Source organism: Plecotus auritus, assembly GCF_963455305.1.
Source record: "Plecotus auritus genome assembly, chromosome: 5".
NCBI classification, from domain to species: domain Eukaryota; kingdom Metazoa; phylum Chordata; class Mammalia; order Chiroptera; family Vespertilionidae; genus Plecotus; species Plecotus auritus.
In genome coordinates, this window is record NC_137776.1 from 58945920 (window position 1) to 58962871 (window position 16952).

Sequence of the window (16952 nt, forward strand, 5' to 3'; positions counted from 1 at the left end):
ATCTTGAGATATATCCTTTTTCCCCCTTAACATTAGTAAAACTGGTCACTTTCTTTTATATTCTTTAATTCCCTAGTTCAAAGCGGTGTTTGCTCTGGTGTCCAAGTACTGTAGTTTCAGCGTCACCCATGACTTGTACCACAGCTTTTCCCTGCGCAGCTCAATGTGTTTCACATGTGAGAATCAAAGTTGATGCTTTTGCCTGGATTAAAATGTGGTTCTAGGTTCAGTAATTTTGTAATATGGCAGTGTTATAAAAATCAGTACCAATGTCAATGATTATGAAACAGATGGACAGCTATCAAAGTTGTATCATGTAAATGTATTTATTGTCACTGTAGAAAATAGAGAAAATACATATTTTCAAAATGAAATTACTAAGGTTACTATTAATAATTTATTTTCTTGGCTATTTCCCATTGTTATATTTTTTTCTGTACAAATATGAGATCTGCAGAACCTTCTTGAACCGATACCTTTGGTTGACCTGTACACAGGATATGTTCCTTTTCTAATTAAAATCCTACAACCAAATGTGTAGACATACCTTTCTAACTTTCTACTTTTAATCCTAGACCCTTTGGGTTTTATACTGATAATGTTGAAAATATTCTTAACTGACAGATCAGAGTTTCAAGTGGTTTGATAAGTCAAATATGACTTTTGGTAAGTGGACAGATGAAGATGAGGAGGAGGATCTGGTTAACACCTGTGCCTTTTTGCACACCACGACTGGTGAATGGAAAAAAGGAAATTGTGAAGTTTCTTCTGTGCCAGGAGCCCTTTGTAAAGCAGCTAGTAAGTATAATTGAAGACCTTTTTCCAATCTTAAGAGGCGTGGGAAAGATGGTTTTGAAATAATTTTCTTTGAGATAAGTATGCCTCAGGGGAGGGAACGAAACTTCATAATATATTAGGGTGGTTTGTTCTCAAATCTCTTAGAAGTCAAGCATTAATTCTCTTACATTTCAAAGGTTGAGCCAGATCAGGTGAACCAAATACTTAAAAAAAAGAGATGATCTTTTTGTTGAAAGTATTACAGATGTCTCCCTTGCCCCCTTCCCTGGTCTTCTCCAAACTATTGTCTGTCCATGGGCTATGCATATATGCATATAAATTCATTAGTTAATCTCTCCCCCACCCCTCTGAAATATGTCAGTCTATTCCATGCTTCAATGTCTGGATCTTTTTTGTTAGTTTATTTTGTTCATTAGATTCCACGTATAAGTGAGATCATGTGGTACTTGTCTTTCTCTGACTGGCTTGTTTTGAACCACACATACTTTTATTCTGTCTGCTTATTCTTAGAGCTTTTAAGAGGTCAAAATTCCTTCTGTTGTTCAGAGGAATTATCATAGCCCCTTTGCATGTGACTTTAACAGTGGAAGTGAATGAAAATTCCAGGATTCTAATGTTAGTTTACAAAGAATTTGATTCTGTACAAGAATGAATATCTTTTCTTTGGGCAAAGAAAATTTTTATTGTAGTTTGTAATTTATTCTGGATTAAAATATAAGTTTTCTTCTGATCCATCAGAATACTTTCTAGTGAACAAAATTATCCTGACCCAAAACATTAAAGTTTTCAAAAAATCCTCACCAGATGTTTTTTATTGATTTTAGAGAGAGAGGAAGCGGGGAGAGAGAGAGAGAAACATCAATGGGTGCCTCCTGACTAGGGACGGAACCTGAAATCTGGGTATGTCCCCTGACCCGGTATTGAACCCTTGACCCTTTGGTGCACAAGACAACACTCCATCCAATGGAGCCACACCAGCCAGGGCCTGACCCACAACATTTTGATGTTATTATTAAACATTACACAAAGTTTGTTCTAAGTTTTAGAAATAATTGTTTTTTCATTAAAGACACTTAAAAGTTTAAAATATAATTTTGGAGTGTGTGAAATAAAGACACAGCCATTTTCTCACTTTGCATCTTTAGTAATGCCTCCTTCTACTTTAACTGTAAACCAAAACTATACACCTGCCTGATTATTTCCTTTCTTTATATCTGAAGCTAGATGTATTTTTTTACTTGCTTCAGCAAAGTTCTTGACTAATGTTTTATAGTAATTATATAAAATTTGTCATAGTTTTATGATAGTAGCATTCAACTTCCAGTATTTGTTTTTTGTTTTGTTTTTTTGCCGTTCATTTACTGTGCCTTAGGGAACCATTATATAAACAAAATTTTTAATTAAACTATAACTTTGAAACATCATATATCATGAGTAAATCCATGCTAATGAGGTAAAAGGTTACAAATGTGTAGTTTAATTTTAATGTTTTCTACACTCTCCCAACCAAATTCCTCTTATTTGCCTCACTTCATTTTTTGAGCCCCCTTATTCTTTTTCCACCACCAAACTAATGCATTTTGTAAGACCTTTACATCTTTTATTAAAAACTAAGTTCAAAACAGATAAAGGCAATACCAAGAAATAGGAATGGATACTATTAAGCTATTAAAGGGTTTTTAACTGCTTTGAAAGTATTTAAAGGCAATCTTAGAATATTAAAATTTTTAATTTTTATTTTCTTTTGTATTTTAGTTCCATATGAAAAGAAATATTTATCAGGTATGTAATGGTCTTTTCTTAAAATTTTTTCACTAATGACCCTCTCTAAAAAGTTATTTAACATAAAGTAGCACAATTTTTTTTAAATATATTTTATTGATATTCTACAGAGAGGAAGGGAGAGGGATAGAGAGTTAGAAACATCGATGAGAGAGAAACATCGATCAGCTGCCTCCTGCACACCTCCTACTAGGGATGTGCCCACAACCAAAGTACGTGCCCTTGACCAGAATCGAACCTGGGACGCTCTATCCACTGAGCCAAACTGGTTTCGGCTCAATTTTTATACAAATGTAGAAAGGTCTCTTAGCTTAGTAATAAGACTGACATTTTAAATATGATTAACTGCAATTATGTATGAAATGAACATTTTTTAAAACACCAAATTTTCTCATTGAACTCCAGTATGTTTGTGGGAAATGACTATCTTTTGTTCAAAAAAATTTCCCCTCAGTTGTAATTACATGTCTTGAGGGCTTTCTAAACATATTTTTTAAAAGCTGACATTAATATATGTATTTACCTAATTCAAAAGCAAAACTGTATAAGGCAAACCCTGAAAAATCTGTCTCCCATCTTTTCCCCATTCTGCGTTTATCTTTACTAGGTATCATTTCCATTTCCTCAACTGCCTAGTGTTTCTTTTGCCAGTAAGCAACTGAGATATTCGTTTGCCCCTTTTTATTCACTAGTATATTTTAGGTCTCTCTCCATATCATTACCTATAGATTGATCTTCCGTTTTTACAACTAAATACTTACACTGTATGGATATACATAGTTATTTACGCTTCCATTGTATGGATTTAACCAGCTCCAGACTATTGGGTTATCCAGACATTTTCTGTTATAAAGTGAATCCTGTTGCACAAAACATCTTCACCTTGCACAAAAACGTTTATCTGAATTACCTGAAATGTAATTGCTACACTGAAAGTGAACATATAACTTCTATTGATATTTGATATCATACCATTGACTTTTGGATTTTTGCCAATTGGATAGTATAGTTTTTAATCTCCGTATTTTGAAGTATAAACAACAGGGTAAACTGCACAAATCTTAAATGTACAGCTTGATGGTTGCTTATGTATACACCTATGTATACCATGAAGACATAGAACATTTCCATCACACAAATTGTTCCATCATGCACCTTCCCATGAATGTCCATCCCACTCCCATCCACCCCAAAGGTAACCACTATGCCTTCTATCACCATGTATTATAGTTGCTTTTCTTGAACTTCACATAAATGTTAACTCTGGTGCTCTCTCACTCGGGAATTTTAGTTCATCCATGTTGTGTTTATATATATGTGTGAATACACACACACACACACACATAGGTATGTATATATATTTTTTCTATTAGTACATAGTATTTATAAATATACCAGTTTTGCCAGTTCTATTTGTTATGGGTATTTGGATCATTTCTAGTTTAGCACTAATATGATAGAGCTGCCTATGAAATTTCAAATGTTTCTTTGGACCTATAGTCTCATTTTCATTGAGTGGAATTGAGAAGAATGGAGACAGAATGGGAGACTTCTCATTGTTTGCCTTATGTATAATTTTGCTTTTGAACCATGTAATTACCTGTAGCTTTCAAAAAATGCATTTAATAAAGCTTTAAGACAGATGCTTCATGAATTATAACTGAGGTCAAGTTTCTTTAAACAAAAGATTGCAGTCATTTAGACAAAAACAGATAATAAAATTCAGTGAGAAAATACAATTTGATGTTTAAAAATATTCCAGAGTGGAATTATAGAGTTATAGGGTAGCTAATATGTTCAGTTTTATTAGAAACCACTTAGTAGTTTTTTAAAATATATTTTTATTGATTTCAGAGAGGGAGGAGAGATAGAAACATCAATGATAAGAATCATTGATCAGCAGCCCCCTGCATGCCCTGCACTGGGGATGTAGCCCGCAATCCAAGCATGTGCCTTGACCGGGAATCTAATGGTAACCTCCTGGTTCATAGGTCGACGCTCAACCACTGAGCCATGCTGGCCAGGCCTGAGTAATTTTTCTAAGTGGCTGAACATTCCTACTGCAAGTGTATACAAGTTCCACTTGCTCACCAATCCCAGGATGGTACTTGTCATGCTATTTAATTTTTACCATTCAGCTGGGTATGTAGTTATTATAAATTTTTCATGTCCCTGATGATGAATGATGAACACTTTTACATGTTTATCAGCCATTCCGTTATCTTTTGTAAAATACCTGTTCAAGTCTTTTTGCCCTTATTTTTTTGGTTCCCTTTGTTATTGATTAGTTTCTTCTTATAAATTCTGGATACAAGTCCTTCATCACGTGTGTACCATGAGCATTTTCTCTGTTTAGGGCTTGCCATTGGTATAACTATGATGAAAGAGGTGTATTTAAATAAGAATTTGTACGTATTTCTCTTTTCTATAGGAGCAACATGTAACATCTAAGAAAATCAAGCACAGTACAACCTCACACCTATTAGGTTGGCTGTCTAAAAAACAGAAAAGAACAAGTTTTGACAAAGATGTGAATAAAATAGAAACCTTGTGCACTATTAGTGGGAATGTAAAATGGTACAGCCACTGTGGAAAACAGTATGGTAGTGCTTCAAAAGATTAAAAATTATCATTGATCCAGCAATCCCATTTCTGAGTATTTACCCAAAAGAAGTGAAAGGAAGGTTCAAAGAGGTATTTGTACACCCATGTTTATAGCAGCATTATTTGCAATAGCAAAAAGGTGGAACCAACCCACGTATCTATCAACAAATAGATAAGCAAAATGTGGTATATATTATTACTGTGGAACATTATTCAGCCTTAAAAAGGCAATTCTGACATATGCTAAACATGCATCAACTTGGAGGACATTAATCTAAGTGAAATAAGCTAGTCACAAAGGATAAATGTTGTATGATCCCAATTATATGAGGTAGCTAAAGTAGTCCACCTGAGAGAGACAGAAGGTAGAATGGTGGTTGCCAGGGCCTTGGGGTAGTGAATAATGGGAGGTTATTAATATATGTAGTTTCTGGTTTGCAAGAGTTCTATGGATGAATAGTGATAACATAGCACAACAATGTGAATGTAGTTAATGCTACTGAAATGTACTTAAGATGATAAATTTTGTTGTATGTTTTACCATATTTTAAAAATTAAAGGAAAGCAGTTGTAAGTATGTTCCTTAGAAGCAGGAAAGCAAGTAACAGCAATAACAGGAGTGGTTACCTTTGAGGAATAGAAATTAAGGATGAGGGGCTGAAGCAGTTTTTTTTCATAGCCTACCTTGTAGAACCATGTACTTTAAGCAATGCATACGTATACTTAGGAGGGAAAAGGTTATGCAAATTGAAACATGAGTAGAAAATATCAGGTAGGTCTTTGGATCTTAAAACCATTTCAGGAATAGTTAAAGGTCTGGCAATAGAGTCCGGTAATCTCTGAAAAATAGAAATTCATTAAAAAACATATCCCGTACATATGTGTAACTATTATGTGCATGGTTTTCTTCTATTAGACATTAAAGACAGAGCAGTGAACAGAAACAGCCTCTGGTCTCAAGCTTACATCTTAGTGGGAAGGTTCAATATATGTCAGATGATGACACGTACTACAGAAAAAAAGATAAGGGAGAAAGGGGGATGCTTTAAAAATAGGGTTGCCAGGAAAAGCTTTATTTGAGCAGAATGAAGACATAAAGGAAATGAAAGGATGTTTGAAAGCCTATCATAAAGGCTCGCAGCTCTGTTGACTAATGAGTTTGCCGACCACTGCCCTAGACTCTCAATTCCAATAATTCCAGGCTGTTGTTGTTCCTTGTGAGTAAGCCCCTATCCCAGTGGTTGGCAAACTCATTAATCAACAGAGCAGCAAACCACGGCTCGTGAGCCGCAGTTTGTCAACCACTGTACTAGGCATTTTAATTTACTAGTTAAGGTGTGTGGTTATGCCTGTTACTTTATGGAATAACAATAGTACCAGGAAGTTGAGGCAAGCAGGACAGTTAAGTGGAGAGATACTTTTGGCAAACAGGAAGTTCCCTTTCATGCAAGTGTTAAGCTACAAGAACCCCCTGGGGAAGAATGCTGTCAAGAGAAAGTGGCTGCACTTGGTGTGGTAAGCACACAGGAAAAGGGGAAGTTAGACCAAATTGGATTCAGCACCGGCTTACAGAAGATGCATGAGTTACAAGTCATTTAAACCCCGTGCCCGTTTCTCAGTATGTAAAAAAAAAAAAAAAAAGTTAAAAATATAGGGATTGTATGTACACTGTTAGCACTCAAACTGGCTTGGAATTATAAAATCCAACAAATTTATATTTTTGAGAGGTGGATTATGTAGTTTGGGCCTCAGTGTTAAAACTAAGGTATCATGATGACAAGAGGAATGGTCAGACTGGAAAAAAAACATGATTAGTATATGTAAAGTCTAGGATAGTTCCTATATTGGATGATTCTACAGTGGCTACTGGTGTCATCATTTAAGAGAATTTGAGGTAGAACAGCCTTGGAAGTGGGGAGAGGCATCAGCTACACACAATACCTACCGACAAATATTTAAAAACTCAAACGACTTAGACCAACAAGGCAGAATTTTGAGTCCACATAGAAAGGAACAGTTTGAAAAATGGGGAGAGCATGTCAGGGAAGTCAGTGAGTACATGTCAAAGCTGAGTGGCTAATAGTCCAGCTACAGTAGATATAAGAATCAAATAACATACATGTGTTTCTGCATTTAGTAATGAGACCTTTGGTTGAGAAGTCAGATTTGGTTTGAGAAATGTGGAGAGCTTGTTTTAATTATGTTTGTTATAGCTTTCCTAAACTTCCTTTTATTAGGCCTAAGCAAGACTTATTTTCCTTGCTAAGAGCTATTTTTAATTAGTTTTTAAAATTAGTATTAGATAATACTTAGTAAAGTGGGCAATGAATTTTTCCTATAATTAGTAGGTGTTTCTAATGTAGAACTATCCTTTATTCCAGATAGAAAACCTTAACAATAATTTTAACACACCACTCATTAGTTGCCTCAAGACTGGCATCCCTCCACATCTCAGTAGTAAGAAGCCAGCCAATCAAAAGCCCTGGAGGCAACTTGAGCACAGGTCACTTGCAGGATGTAAAAACACAAGTATATATACTATGCCCTACCAATGCGGAATGCTATTCAGTTCTTAAGATACTAGGTCAGTGGTCGGCAAACTGCGGCTTGCAGCTCTGTTGACAAATGAGTTTGCCGACCACTGCCCTAGACTCTCAATTCCAATAATTACAGGCTGTTGTTGTTCCTTGTGATTAAGCCCCTATCCCAGTGGTAGGCAAACTCATTAGTCAACAGAGCAGCAAACCGCGGCTCACAAGCCGCAGTTTGCCGACCACTGTACTAGGTATTTTAATTTACTAGTTAAGGTGTGTGGTTATGTCTATTATGCCATTGTCTTAATTACCATGCTCTTTCAGACTAAAAAATTTTTTTTAACTATTGTCATATAATCACTAAAGTAGTTAGTACTGATTATTATACATTAGAGGCCCGTTGCATGAAAATTCATGCACTGGAGGGGGGTCCCTCAGCCCAGCCTGCCCCCTCTCACAGTCCAGGAATCCTCAGGGGTGGGAGGCAACCTGGCAATCAGGGGAAGGCAACACCCCCATCACACCTCTGCTGCTGCCACTGCCGGCAGCACAAGCCTAGGCCGGCCCTGGTTACCTGAACCTTGGGCAGCCCTGGGCGGCTGGGCAGCTGCCATTGGAGGCTTGCCTGTGCCTCGGGCTGGCCCTGCGCGGCTGAGGGGAATGGGGGGACTCCGGAGGCAGGCACGCAGTGGCCAGACTCGCCTGGGGGCAGACCCGGCCATGCTGTGCACCTGCTGCCCCGGCAGGACTGAGGGGACTGGGCGCTGCCATCTTTGAGGGTGTGGCAGTCAATTAGCATATTCCCTCCTTATTGGCTGTGGGTGCTACCATCTTTGTGAGGACGTGGTGGTCAAGTAGCATATTCCCTCTTTATTAGATAGGATTCATTTAATAGACTGAAATAAAAGTATGTCCACACTGGTCAAGTCAGAATGCTATACTACAAATGGGCTGTGTTAAGTTTAATAAAAACAACTAATTATGAAAGAATCCCATTTGCAGTTTACAGGTTTCTTGGCTTAACATTATTTCACTTAAATGTCTCCAAAGAAGCCTGTCAATATTTTAGAAATATCAATGGCTTTTCCTCATCTTAACCTCTGGCAAGATTTTTCTTGCTAAGCTTTACATTTCCAAGTCTCACTTTAACAAGCACCAGCTGAAAAGAGCATTATGAGAATATTTTAGTAATCTCAATGAAAAAATACATTTTAAAAGAAGAAATAATTCTGGGATTTCTCTTCATTTCCTTTTACTATGAAATACAAATACCTTCCTCAAAGCACTGTCCTCCTCCTGACTCCTAAACAGAGTGATTTTTGCTTGAGGTATTGAACTAAATTCTTACAGAAAGGTTCCAAGGTTTTGGTAGCCAAAACTGCAAGGTTGTACACCATTACTTCAGGAATACAAAAATATATAGTTACTTGAATAAATTCAAAAAACAAAAAGGGGTTTTTGAATCTTAGAGAATTACAAAATTTACCTGAAAATTTAAAATATGGCAGTTGTGTTCAAGCAAAAAAATATAAACCTTGATAGTAATTTTATTAATTTTCTCAACAGTGTGGGAAATTCCCTAAATAGGCAAGTATTTACATAAAACTATTATTAGTGTCTCCCCCCCCCCAATACAATACTAGCAATTTATGTACCTGACTTCCCATATTTTCTTTTGTCTTTTCCTTTACAGATAACCACATTTTAATATCAGCTTTGGTGATTGCTAGCACAGTGATTTTGATAGTTTTGGGAGCAATTGTTTGGTTCCTGTACAAAAGAAATTTGCATTCTGGTTTCACCACAGTTTTTTCAGCTGCACCCCAATCACCTTATAACGACGACTGTGTTTTGGTAGTTGCAGAAGAAAATGAACATGCTGTTCAATTTGACTGAAACTTTGGAAATCTCGGATTAAAACATCAAATACACTGGCAGTGATTCTTGTAAGACTTTAATATAAAACCTCACAATGAGTTTTTATGGTATATATCCTTATTTCAGTAACATCCCTCATCGCATTTGAAAAAGGAATGATCTTAAGGTATGTTAGTGGTTTTAACCACCTCCCCAAATGTTTTTACTTGAAGGAAAGCTTAAAGCACAAGCAGAAAAAAAAAAACCTAAAAACAAAAACCACCCCAAACCCACTCTACTTGTATTACCCTGCTCTATCTTCCCTCCCTCCTCCCATTTACTTGAACCACCTCAGTTTATAGTTGGGGAAAAAAATTCTACCTACCACTAGTTTTAGCAATCACTACATCTTGCTCTTTTATTAATAAACATGCACAGGGAATAAACCTAACTTTATACTATATATTGAGATACATGAGTACATGCTGGTTACTATGACAGATAATTCCTCTGTTTTCATCTTCCCTTAGAATTTAGGTGTAGAAAATTTTAAGGATGTTAACACTTTATTTCACATAAGTTGCATAATTTTACAATTTCATTACTTTTTGGACAACACACAGTATTTAGCACTGATCACAAATGGTTAGAATTTCATAAAATTTTTTGAAACAAAAAAACGACAGCCATACCAGGAAGGTGGTGGGAGGCAGGTAGTAAGGATAACACTTGAATCATAATGCCCCTTTATTTTTCCCCTACCACCAGACATACTCCTATATAAGGTTATCTTATACTCCTCCAGCACTGACCTTTATCTTTCAATGACAAGCAAAAACTGCAGAAAAACACTGTACTATACGGTAGTGATGACACTTAAAAGTTTTCAGCACCTTTCATGGACAATTTAAGGGTGAGAAATAATCATTTGGGGGGTAAAATATGAAAATGGAAAAAACCTGAGAGTTATTTTCCTTAGTGTTCTTTATAGCTTAAAAACTATTAGAAAACAATGTATAGACTTCATATACAATTATATTTATTCCATTTAGAAACACAAAAGTTCAGTTAAGTCCTCTCTCAATAACCCACAGTCCACACTATCAAGTTTGACCAAAGGCAACAGTCCCAGCTTGTGTCATGTTTCCCTCCTCACAATTAATGGCACTTTTGTTAATGAGATACTAACAATAAAGGCTATGTGGTATTAAAGAGAAAATGTTACAGCAGCTCTATTATACAATTATGCTCTGTAAGAGCTTTACATTTTTTATGTGGTGATTTAGAAGGGTATTATTGATAAGCTATCCTATATAATAAAGAGGTAATATGCAAACTGACCATTACTCCAACACACAAGATGGCTGACAGGGGAAGGCAGTTGTGGGCAATCAGGCCAGCAGGGGAGGGCAGTTGGGGGTGACCAGGCCTGCAGAGTAAGACAGTTAGGGGTGACCAGGCCAGCAGGGGAGGGCAGTTAGGGGCAATCAGGCTGGCAGGGGAGCAGTTAGGCATTGATCCCACTGGCAGGGGAGTGGTTAGGGCATGATCAGGCTGGCAGGCAGAAGTGGTTAAGGGCAATCAGGCAGGTGGGCGAGTGGTTGGGAACCAGCAGTCCTGGATTGTGAGAGGGATGTCCGGGATCAGGACTAAATGGCAGTTGGACATCCCTCAAGGGGTCCCAGATTGGAAAGGGTGCAAGCTGTGCTGAGGGACAATCCCTCCCCCATGCATGAATTTCGTGCACCGGTCCTCTAGTTAAGTGATACTAAAGATAGTGAACATTAGACTAGAATTTTTTCTTGCTTTCCTACTCAGATTCTAGGAGTTTAAGAACTAAGGATGATCCCAATCTCTTCCTTAAAACTTTCTCCTATTGTCACAAATCTCTACAATGGCCAATATGGTAGTTAACTTGTAGCACCCACAAAACGTGTGGCTTTTAAATTAAAAATAACTTAGGCCGAAACCGGTTTGGCTCAGTGGATAGAGCGTCAGCCTGCGGACTGAAGGGTCCCGGGTTCGATTCCGGTCAAGGGCATGTACCTTGGTTGCGGGCACATCCCCAGTGGGAGGTGTGCAGGAGGCAGCTGATCGATGTTTCTCTCTCATCGATGTGTCTAACTCTCTATCCCTCTCCCTTCCTCTCTGTAAAAAATCAATAAAATATATTTTTAAAAAAAAATCTCTTCTAAAAAAAAAAATAAATAACTTAGAAGTTCATTTCCTCAATTGCACTAGCAACATTTCAAGTGCTCAACTCACATGCAATTTAAAATATTTCCACTTTCACTGGTTAGTGCTGCTCCAGAATCTCCCCTCCCCTTCCACTCAATTCTCATACAACTAATTTCTTCTGTTCATTTTGATTAACTTCTACCTAATGGCAGCTCTTGCAAAATGGCTGTTTTAAACTGACCCCTCACTCACCCCCATGTTTGACTTCATTTTTCAAACAAGTTATTAGAGGACCCTGGTAATAGAATGTTAAATCTTAATTTTCTTTATGTATCAGAACATCTGTAAACAGGCCCTTATTTCTATTTAAAGGTCAACAGATTAACTGGAGCATTCAAATCTGTATTTTTATTATTAACAAATAATATGCATTCTTATTTATATTCAGAATGTTTAAATTGCTTTAAGATCATGGTCTAGTTCAGTGGTCGGCAAACTCATTAATCAACAGAGCCAAATACCAACAGTACAATTGAAATTTCTTTTGAGAGCCTAATTTTTTAAACTTAAAACTTCTCCTAACGCCACTTCTTAAAAATAGACGCGCCCAGGCCGTGGTATTTTGTGGAAGAGCCACACTCAAGGGGCCAAAGAGCCGCATGTGGCTCGCGAGCCACGGTTTGCCAACCACTGGTCTAGTTAATTTGGCAGATATCTAGAAAGAATAACATTAGATTTTCCTAGGAATTTGCAATCTTTGTAGTGAAGTGTATGATGTCCCATTTTTGTTCAGAGTTTGTGATAACAAATGGAAAGATTTTTCTTACATTTACAGAATATCAGAAGCAAATACAATATTAAATATGTAGTGCTAAGAACTACAAGAATAGCTCAAGCCACTGTCACTTAGCATTTAAAAAAACCATAAAATTGTATGTACACCAATGGTATTTTTACAGTTTAATTTTTCAAATAAAAAATATTGTGGTTAAAGCAGAAGACACTTTAGTTTTCATACTGAGTTCTAGTAAAAATATAAATGTTTCAAATTCAAAACAACCCTAAGGACCCACAGAATAGATACAGAAACTGACATCCTTAAATTAGCATTTTTGCTTTACATAAGGTAATGAACGCAAAACTAACAAGTAAAATTGAGCAGATGTTGTGGAAACATTTGTATTTTTGTATGAAATGGAATTTGGAAATTTAGTAAAATTCTTACTATAAGGTTTGAAGTCTACTTTGAGCACCAAAAGCAAACATTTCAAGCTACAAAGTATATCAATCAGTATACTTTATTTTGAGCCAAGGTTTTACATGAAGACCAACAAACTAAGTGTTGATTCAGATTTGAGAAATTACATGGTTTCTATTTATATTTGGAAAAAGAAGTTTGTTGCCATGGCCTAAGACTTTATTCAACCTAAAACCATCTGAAAGTGTTTTTGAGTGTATACTATGGTTGCTCACAGAGAAAATATACTGTTCTGGAACTATACACAACGCATGACCACAGTGTAGATCTATTCATGGTGAAGGTAAAGTTCTCTTGTTCTCCAGTGTAGTGAAAAATAGTAAGCTACTAAATAAATGCTGAGATTAATAAGAACAGTTAAAAACGATCAGGATCCAAACAGGTTTTTATTTACGAAGAAGTGACAACACTAAAAAACATACTGAAAACCAGTGTTTTAAACTTTGAATGTGGGATTTAAAAATATTCCATTAACTTGAGATTGCAATAATTTTCTTTTTACCAAATAGCACTTGACTGGCAATTCTGGTATAATTTAGAGCTGAAATATTCCTAAAGGAATATCTACATACTATGGCCTATCAAATATAACCTGCATTTTTCAAATCAATACAAAAATGTATCCATCATTTATACATTTTAACTTTATATACTTTAAAAATTAGATATTACCGCTAAATAAATTTAAAGTAAATTTGGACACCTAATATAATGCTCTTCATAACTTACTCCCCCCTACCCATTCTTTTTTCTTTTTAAACACCGGAAGCAAATGATTATGTAAATGAGACTGCAACTTAAGGCATTTTAAAAGGAAAAATAACTAGGTGCCATTTGGCATTTTATTTTGAAAGCATAGTTTTTTGTTTTTTTTTCACTAGCAAAGGGCTAAAACACGAACCATTTTCATAAATATGACTACAATAATCAGAACAAAAAAAAGGGTTGTAGGCATTGCTTATTTAAAACAATATAACACTTTCCCACTCACCTAAAAGAAAAATACTTTTGATTACCAGTTTATTAACATCAGAGTCACTGGCCATGTTAAAAGGTCCAGCAAGTAGAATTTTAATTCAGCAACACTTGAGAATGAATATATATATATATATATACACATGCATACGTGTGTGTGTATATATATATTCATTTTATTTATATCATGTATTTAATAGGCATTCCCCCACAAAATTAACTCATACTTAATTGCCAGTTTTAATTAACACTTGTTAACAGATCATCCATTTGTCTTATATGAAGTTAGGCAATATCAAATGTTCTGTTATGTTCTCCATCTTCTTCAGAATCATCCTCTGAAGCTGTTGAAAGAAAAGAGGATGATCAAGAATGATTTTAAGGGGGATGAGAATGGAAGTGTAAATATGAAGCCAGAAGAGCAATGACTTGTAAAGTAAAATCCCAATGTAGTATACTCTTTGGTAAAAATGATGTTATGACAGGGTTAGGGTAGTATGACTGTGCGTAATGCCATTCCACAACGCCCCACCCCCAAATCTTTTTATGTTAGTTTCTATAAAAACAAAAATGTTTTAAAATGTGGTTCAAGAACATCTTCTAGAAAGTTTCTGAGATGTCTGTACTCATATTAGCCAATTTCAATAGAGAAAAAGTGAACTTAAAACAAGTGCTCTCACACACCTGAGTCTGGCTTATTACTGCAACATGTTTTGATGCATCCGGTGAGAATGGAAAAAAATGTGCACAGAATAGGTTATGGGTGTTCTTGCAAATTACATCAAAGCTGTGTCTATACAATGACTAGAAAAAGCTCTATTTAGTTATTCAAAATAGCTTTCTACAGACACAGCCTAAGGTAAAATAATTGGATTCAGTAAAAACCTTTTGTTGAAATTACTCGTATAACGCCACATTGCCAGAAACTTATAATTTTACAACATTTCGGACCTCAATTTATTTTAGTCATTAATGGTTCAAGAATTTAATATGAGCCCTAACCGGTTTGGCTCAGTGGCTAGAGCGTCAGTCTGCAGACTGAAAGGTCCCAGGTTCGATTCCGGTCAAGGGCATGTACCTTGGTTGCAGGCACATCCCCAATAGGAGGTGTGCAGGAGGCAGCTGATCAATGTTTCTCTCTCATCCATGTTTCTAACTCTCTATCCCTATCCCTTCCTCTCTGTAAAAAAAATCAATAAATATTTTTTTTTAAAAAGAATTTTAATATGAAACATCCTGAAATATCTTTAGGAAAAACGTAAGTATTCTGTAAACTGCTCTACATGTGGAGGAAAATGGAAATTCACTAAAATAAACATTAAACTAGCATTTCCCCTATTATCAAGAGCATTTACTCTTCTTGTGTTAACACTAGATAATTTAAGAGTACCCTGACTTCCACCAGAAAACTGTGCTACATATACAGTTTCTCAGTCTATTCGATGATCTTGCAGAAAACTTAAATTTATTTTTAGTAAATGATACCAAGCATAAAGCTCATGTATGCATAAACACAAGGGGTTAAGTTTTATGCTGTGTCATGGAGCAGTAGCAAACTAAAAGTAAATTGCTTTGTAAAGAGCTTATGTTTTCTATTTTATTTACTCCACAGGTGAAAATTCGGTCAGAACCCATGTTCAAAACGTTAATATGCTGGTATTTATTTGGTAGTTAACTTGTAGCACCCACAACATCCCTCATTCTCAGCTGAGTTTGAATATATTTCACCTACATCTTTTTTCCTCTCTCTCATGTTTAGGAATTGACGCTTATGTTTAGGGAACTAAATTATAAAAGAGAATGTAAAAAAAAAAATCAATCTGGGGAAAATACTCACTGAAATTATATCTGACAAACTATAAATTATTATTTACAAAAAAAGGGGATAAGATGATATAAAGGAAAAAAGATTTTCATCCCATTTCATACCATTTGACTCTTTTATATACAATTTTTACACATACTAAAATTCTAAAAAATGCATTATCTGGTTGTACCTCTAACTCTTTAAAACTTAAAAATAGCACAGAATGACAAAAAAAAAAAAAATCCATATCTTAAGAATAATCAAAGAATTAAAAAGTTATGAGAAATAAATCCGCCTCAAACCTTATTTCAAAAGATGCTGAACACTCGCTAAGGATGAAAATGTTATGCACACTACAGACAACACTTCAAGTATTTTAAAGATGATATAGAAGGTAATCAATTGGAGAATACATATTTTAAAACACTTCAAAGAGTGCATTCAAATTTGATCATGGGGAACCACTTGCTTTGGGTGAAAAAGTACTAAACAGGGTAATCTTGGAGTCCCAGGAACTATTCCAGAGCCACCAGTATCTGCGTCCACCTGGTATGAAGCACCATGGAGGTTGTAGGACTTTGAGAAGATGGTATGTTGTACAGATGCCTGTAAAGATTTGGACATTAAATGCCTTCATATAGGAGCCCAGGCAGAAGACCTAATGCTAGAACAGGATCTAAAAATGTACATGAGGACCTGAACAAGGAGCAAAACAAAAAAGAAACAACCCACCAACTATGGCTTCTGTTATGAACTCGGAATTAGCGCTCATTTACCACTATTTTCCTACAACTATACATAAACCCAGGAAAATCTTTTACGATCTAAAAAGCTGAATAACAAATAAAATTTCATGCACAAATACAAAAATCTAAAAGATTAAAAAGTGTCGTTTGATTAGTAGTCAAACGTCTTAAGTGTGAAAATTAAGGTGATCAGAAACAAAATTTTATTAAAAATAAAATATACTGGTGGTTAAAAGTAGATCCTTCTGTACTTTAAAATTAGTACCATTAAAAAAAATGTTTTAAAAAACCTAATATCAGTTGTTTAGCCGTCTTTCCCAAATCAATGATAATATTATGGCTATAAATGAAGCTCTAATTTGAGAGAATATATACTTAAGGCTTTGCTCTGTGAGTTTAATTTGCAACAGTAA

General features: G+C 35.6%; 2 protein-coding genes across 7 annotated transcripts in view; one reads left to right on the forward strand and one right to left on the reverse strand.

The window, feature by feature from the left end:
• LOC308249630 (CD302 antigen) overlaps positions 1-16952 on the forward strand; it is a 163888-nt gene that overhangs the window by 141800 nt on the left and 5136 nt on the right. For 2 of the 3 annotated variants that reach the window (XM_080671213.1, XM_080671212.1), the window contains 3 exons: positions 625-798; positions 2554-2580; positions 9412-11727. In XM_080671213.1, coding sequence (XP_080527339.1) covers positions 625-798; positions 2554-2580; positions 9412-9614 — 404 coding nt within the window. In that variant the 3' untranslated portion in view covers positions 9615-11727. Of the gene's footprint in view, positions 1-624; positions 799-2553; positions 2581-9411; positions 11728-16952 lie in introns of those variants that run through there. The other variant, XR_013960745.1, reaches the window with a different exon arrangement.
• Positions 12709-16952, reverse strand: part of MARCHF7 (membrane associated ring-CH-type finger 7) — a 52266-nt gene continuing 48022 nt past the window's right edge. For 2 of the 4 annotated variants that reach the window (XM_080671210.1, XM_080671211.1), the window contains one exon: positions 12709-14330. In XM_080671210.1, coding sequence (XP_080527336.1) covers positions 14272-14330 — 59 coding nt within the window. In that variant the 3' untranslated portion in view covers positions 12709-14271. Of the gene's footprint in view, positions 14331-14670; positions 16400-16952 lie in introns of those variants that run through there. The other 2 variants (XM_080671208.1, XM_080671209.1) reach the window with 1 other exon arrangement.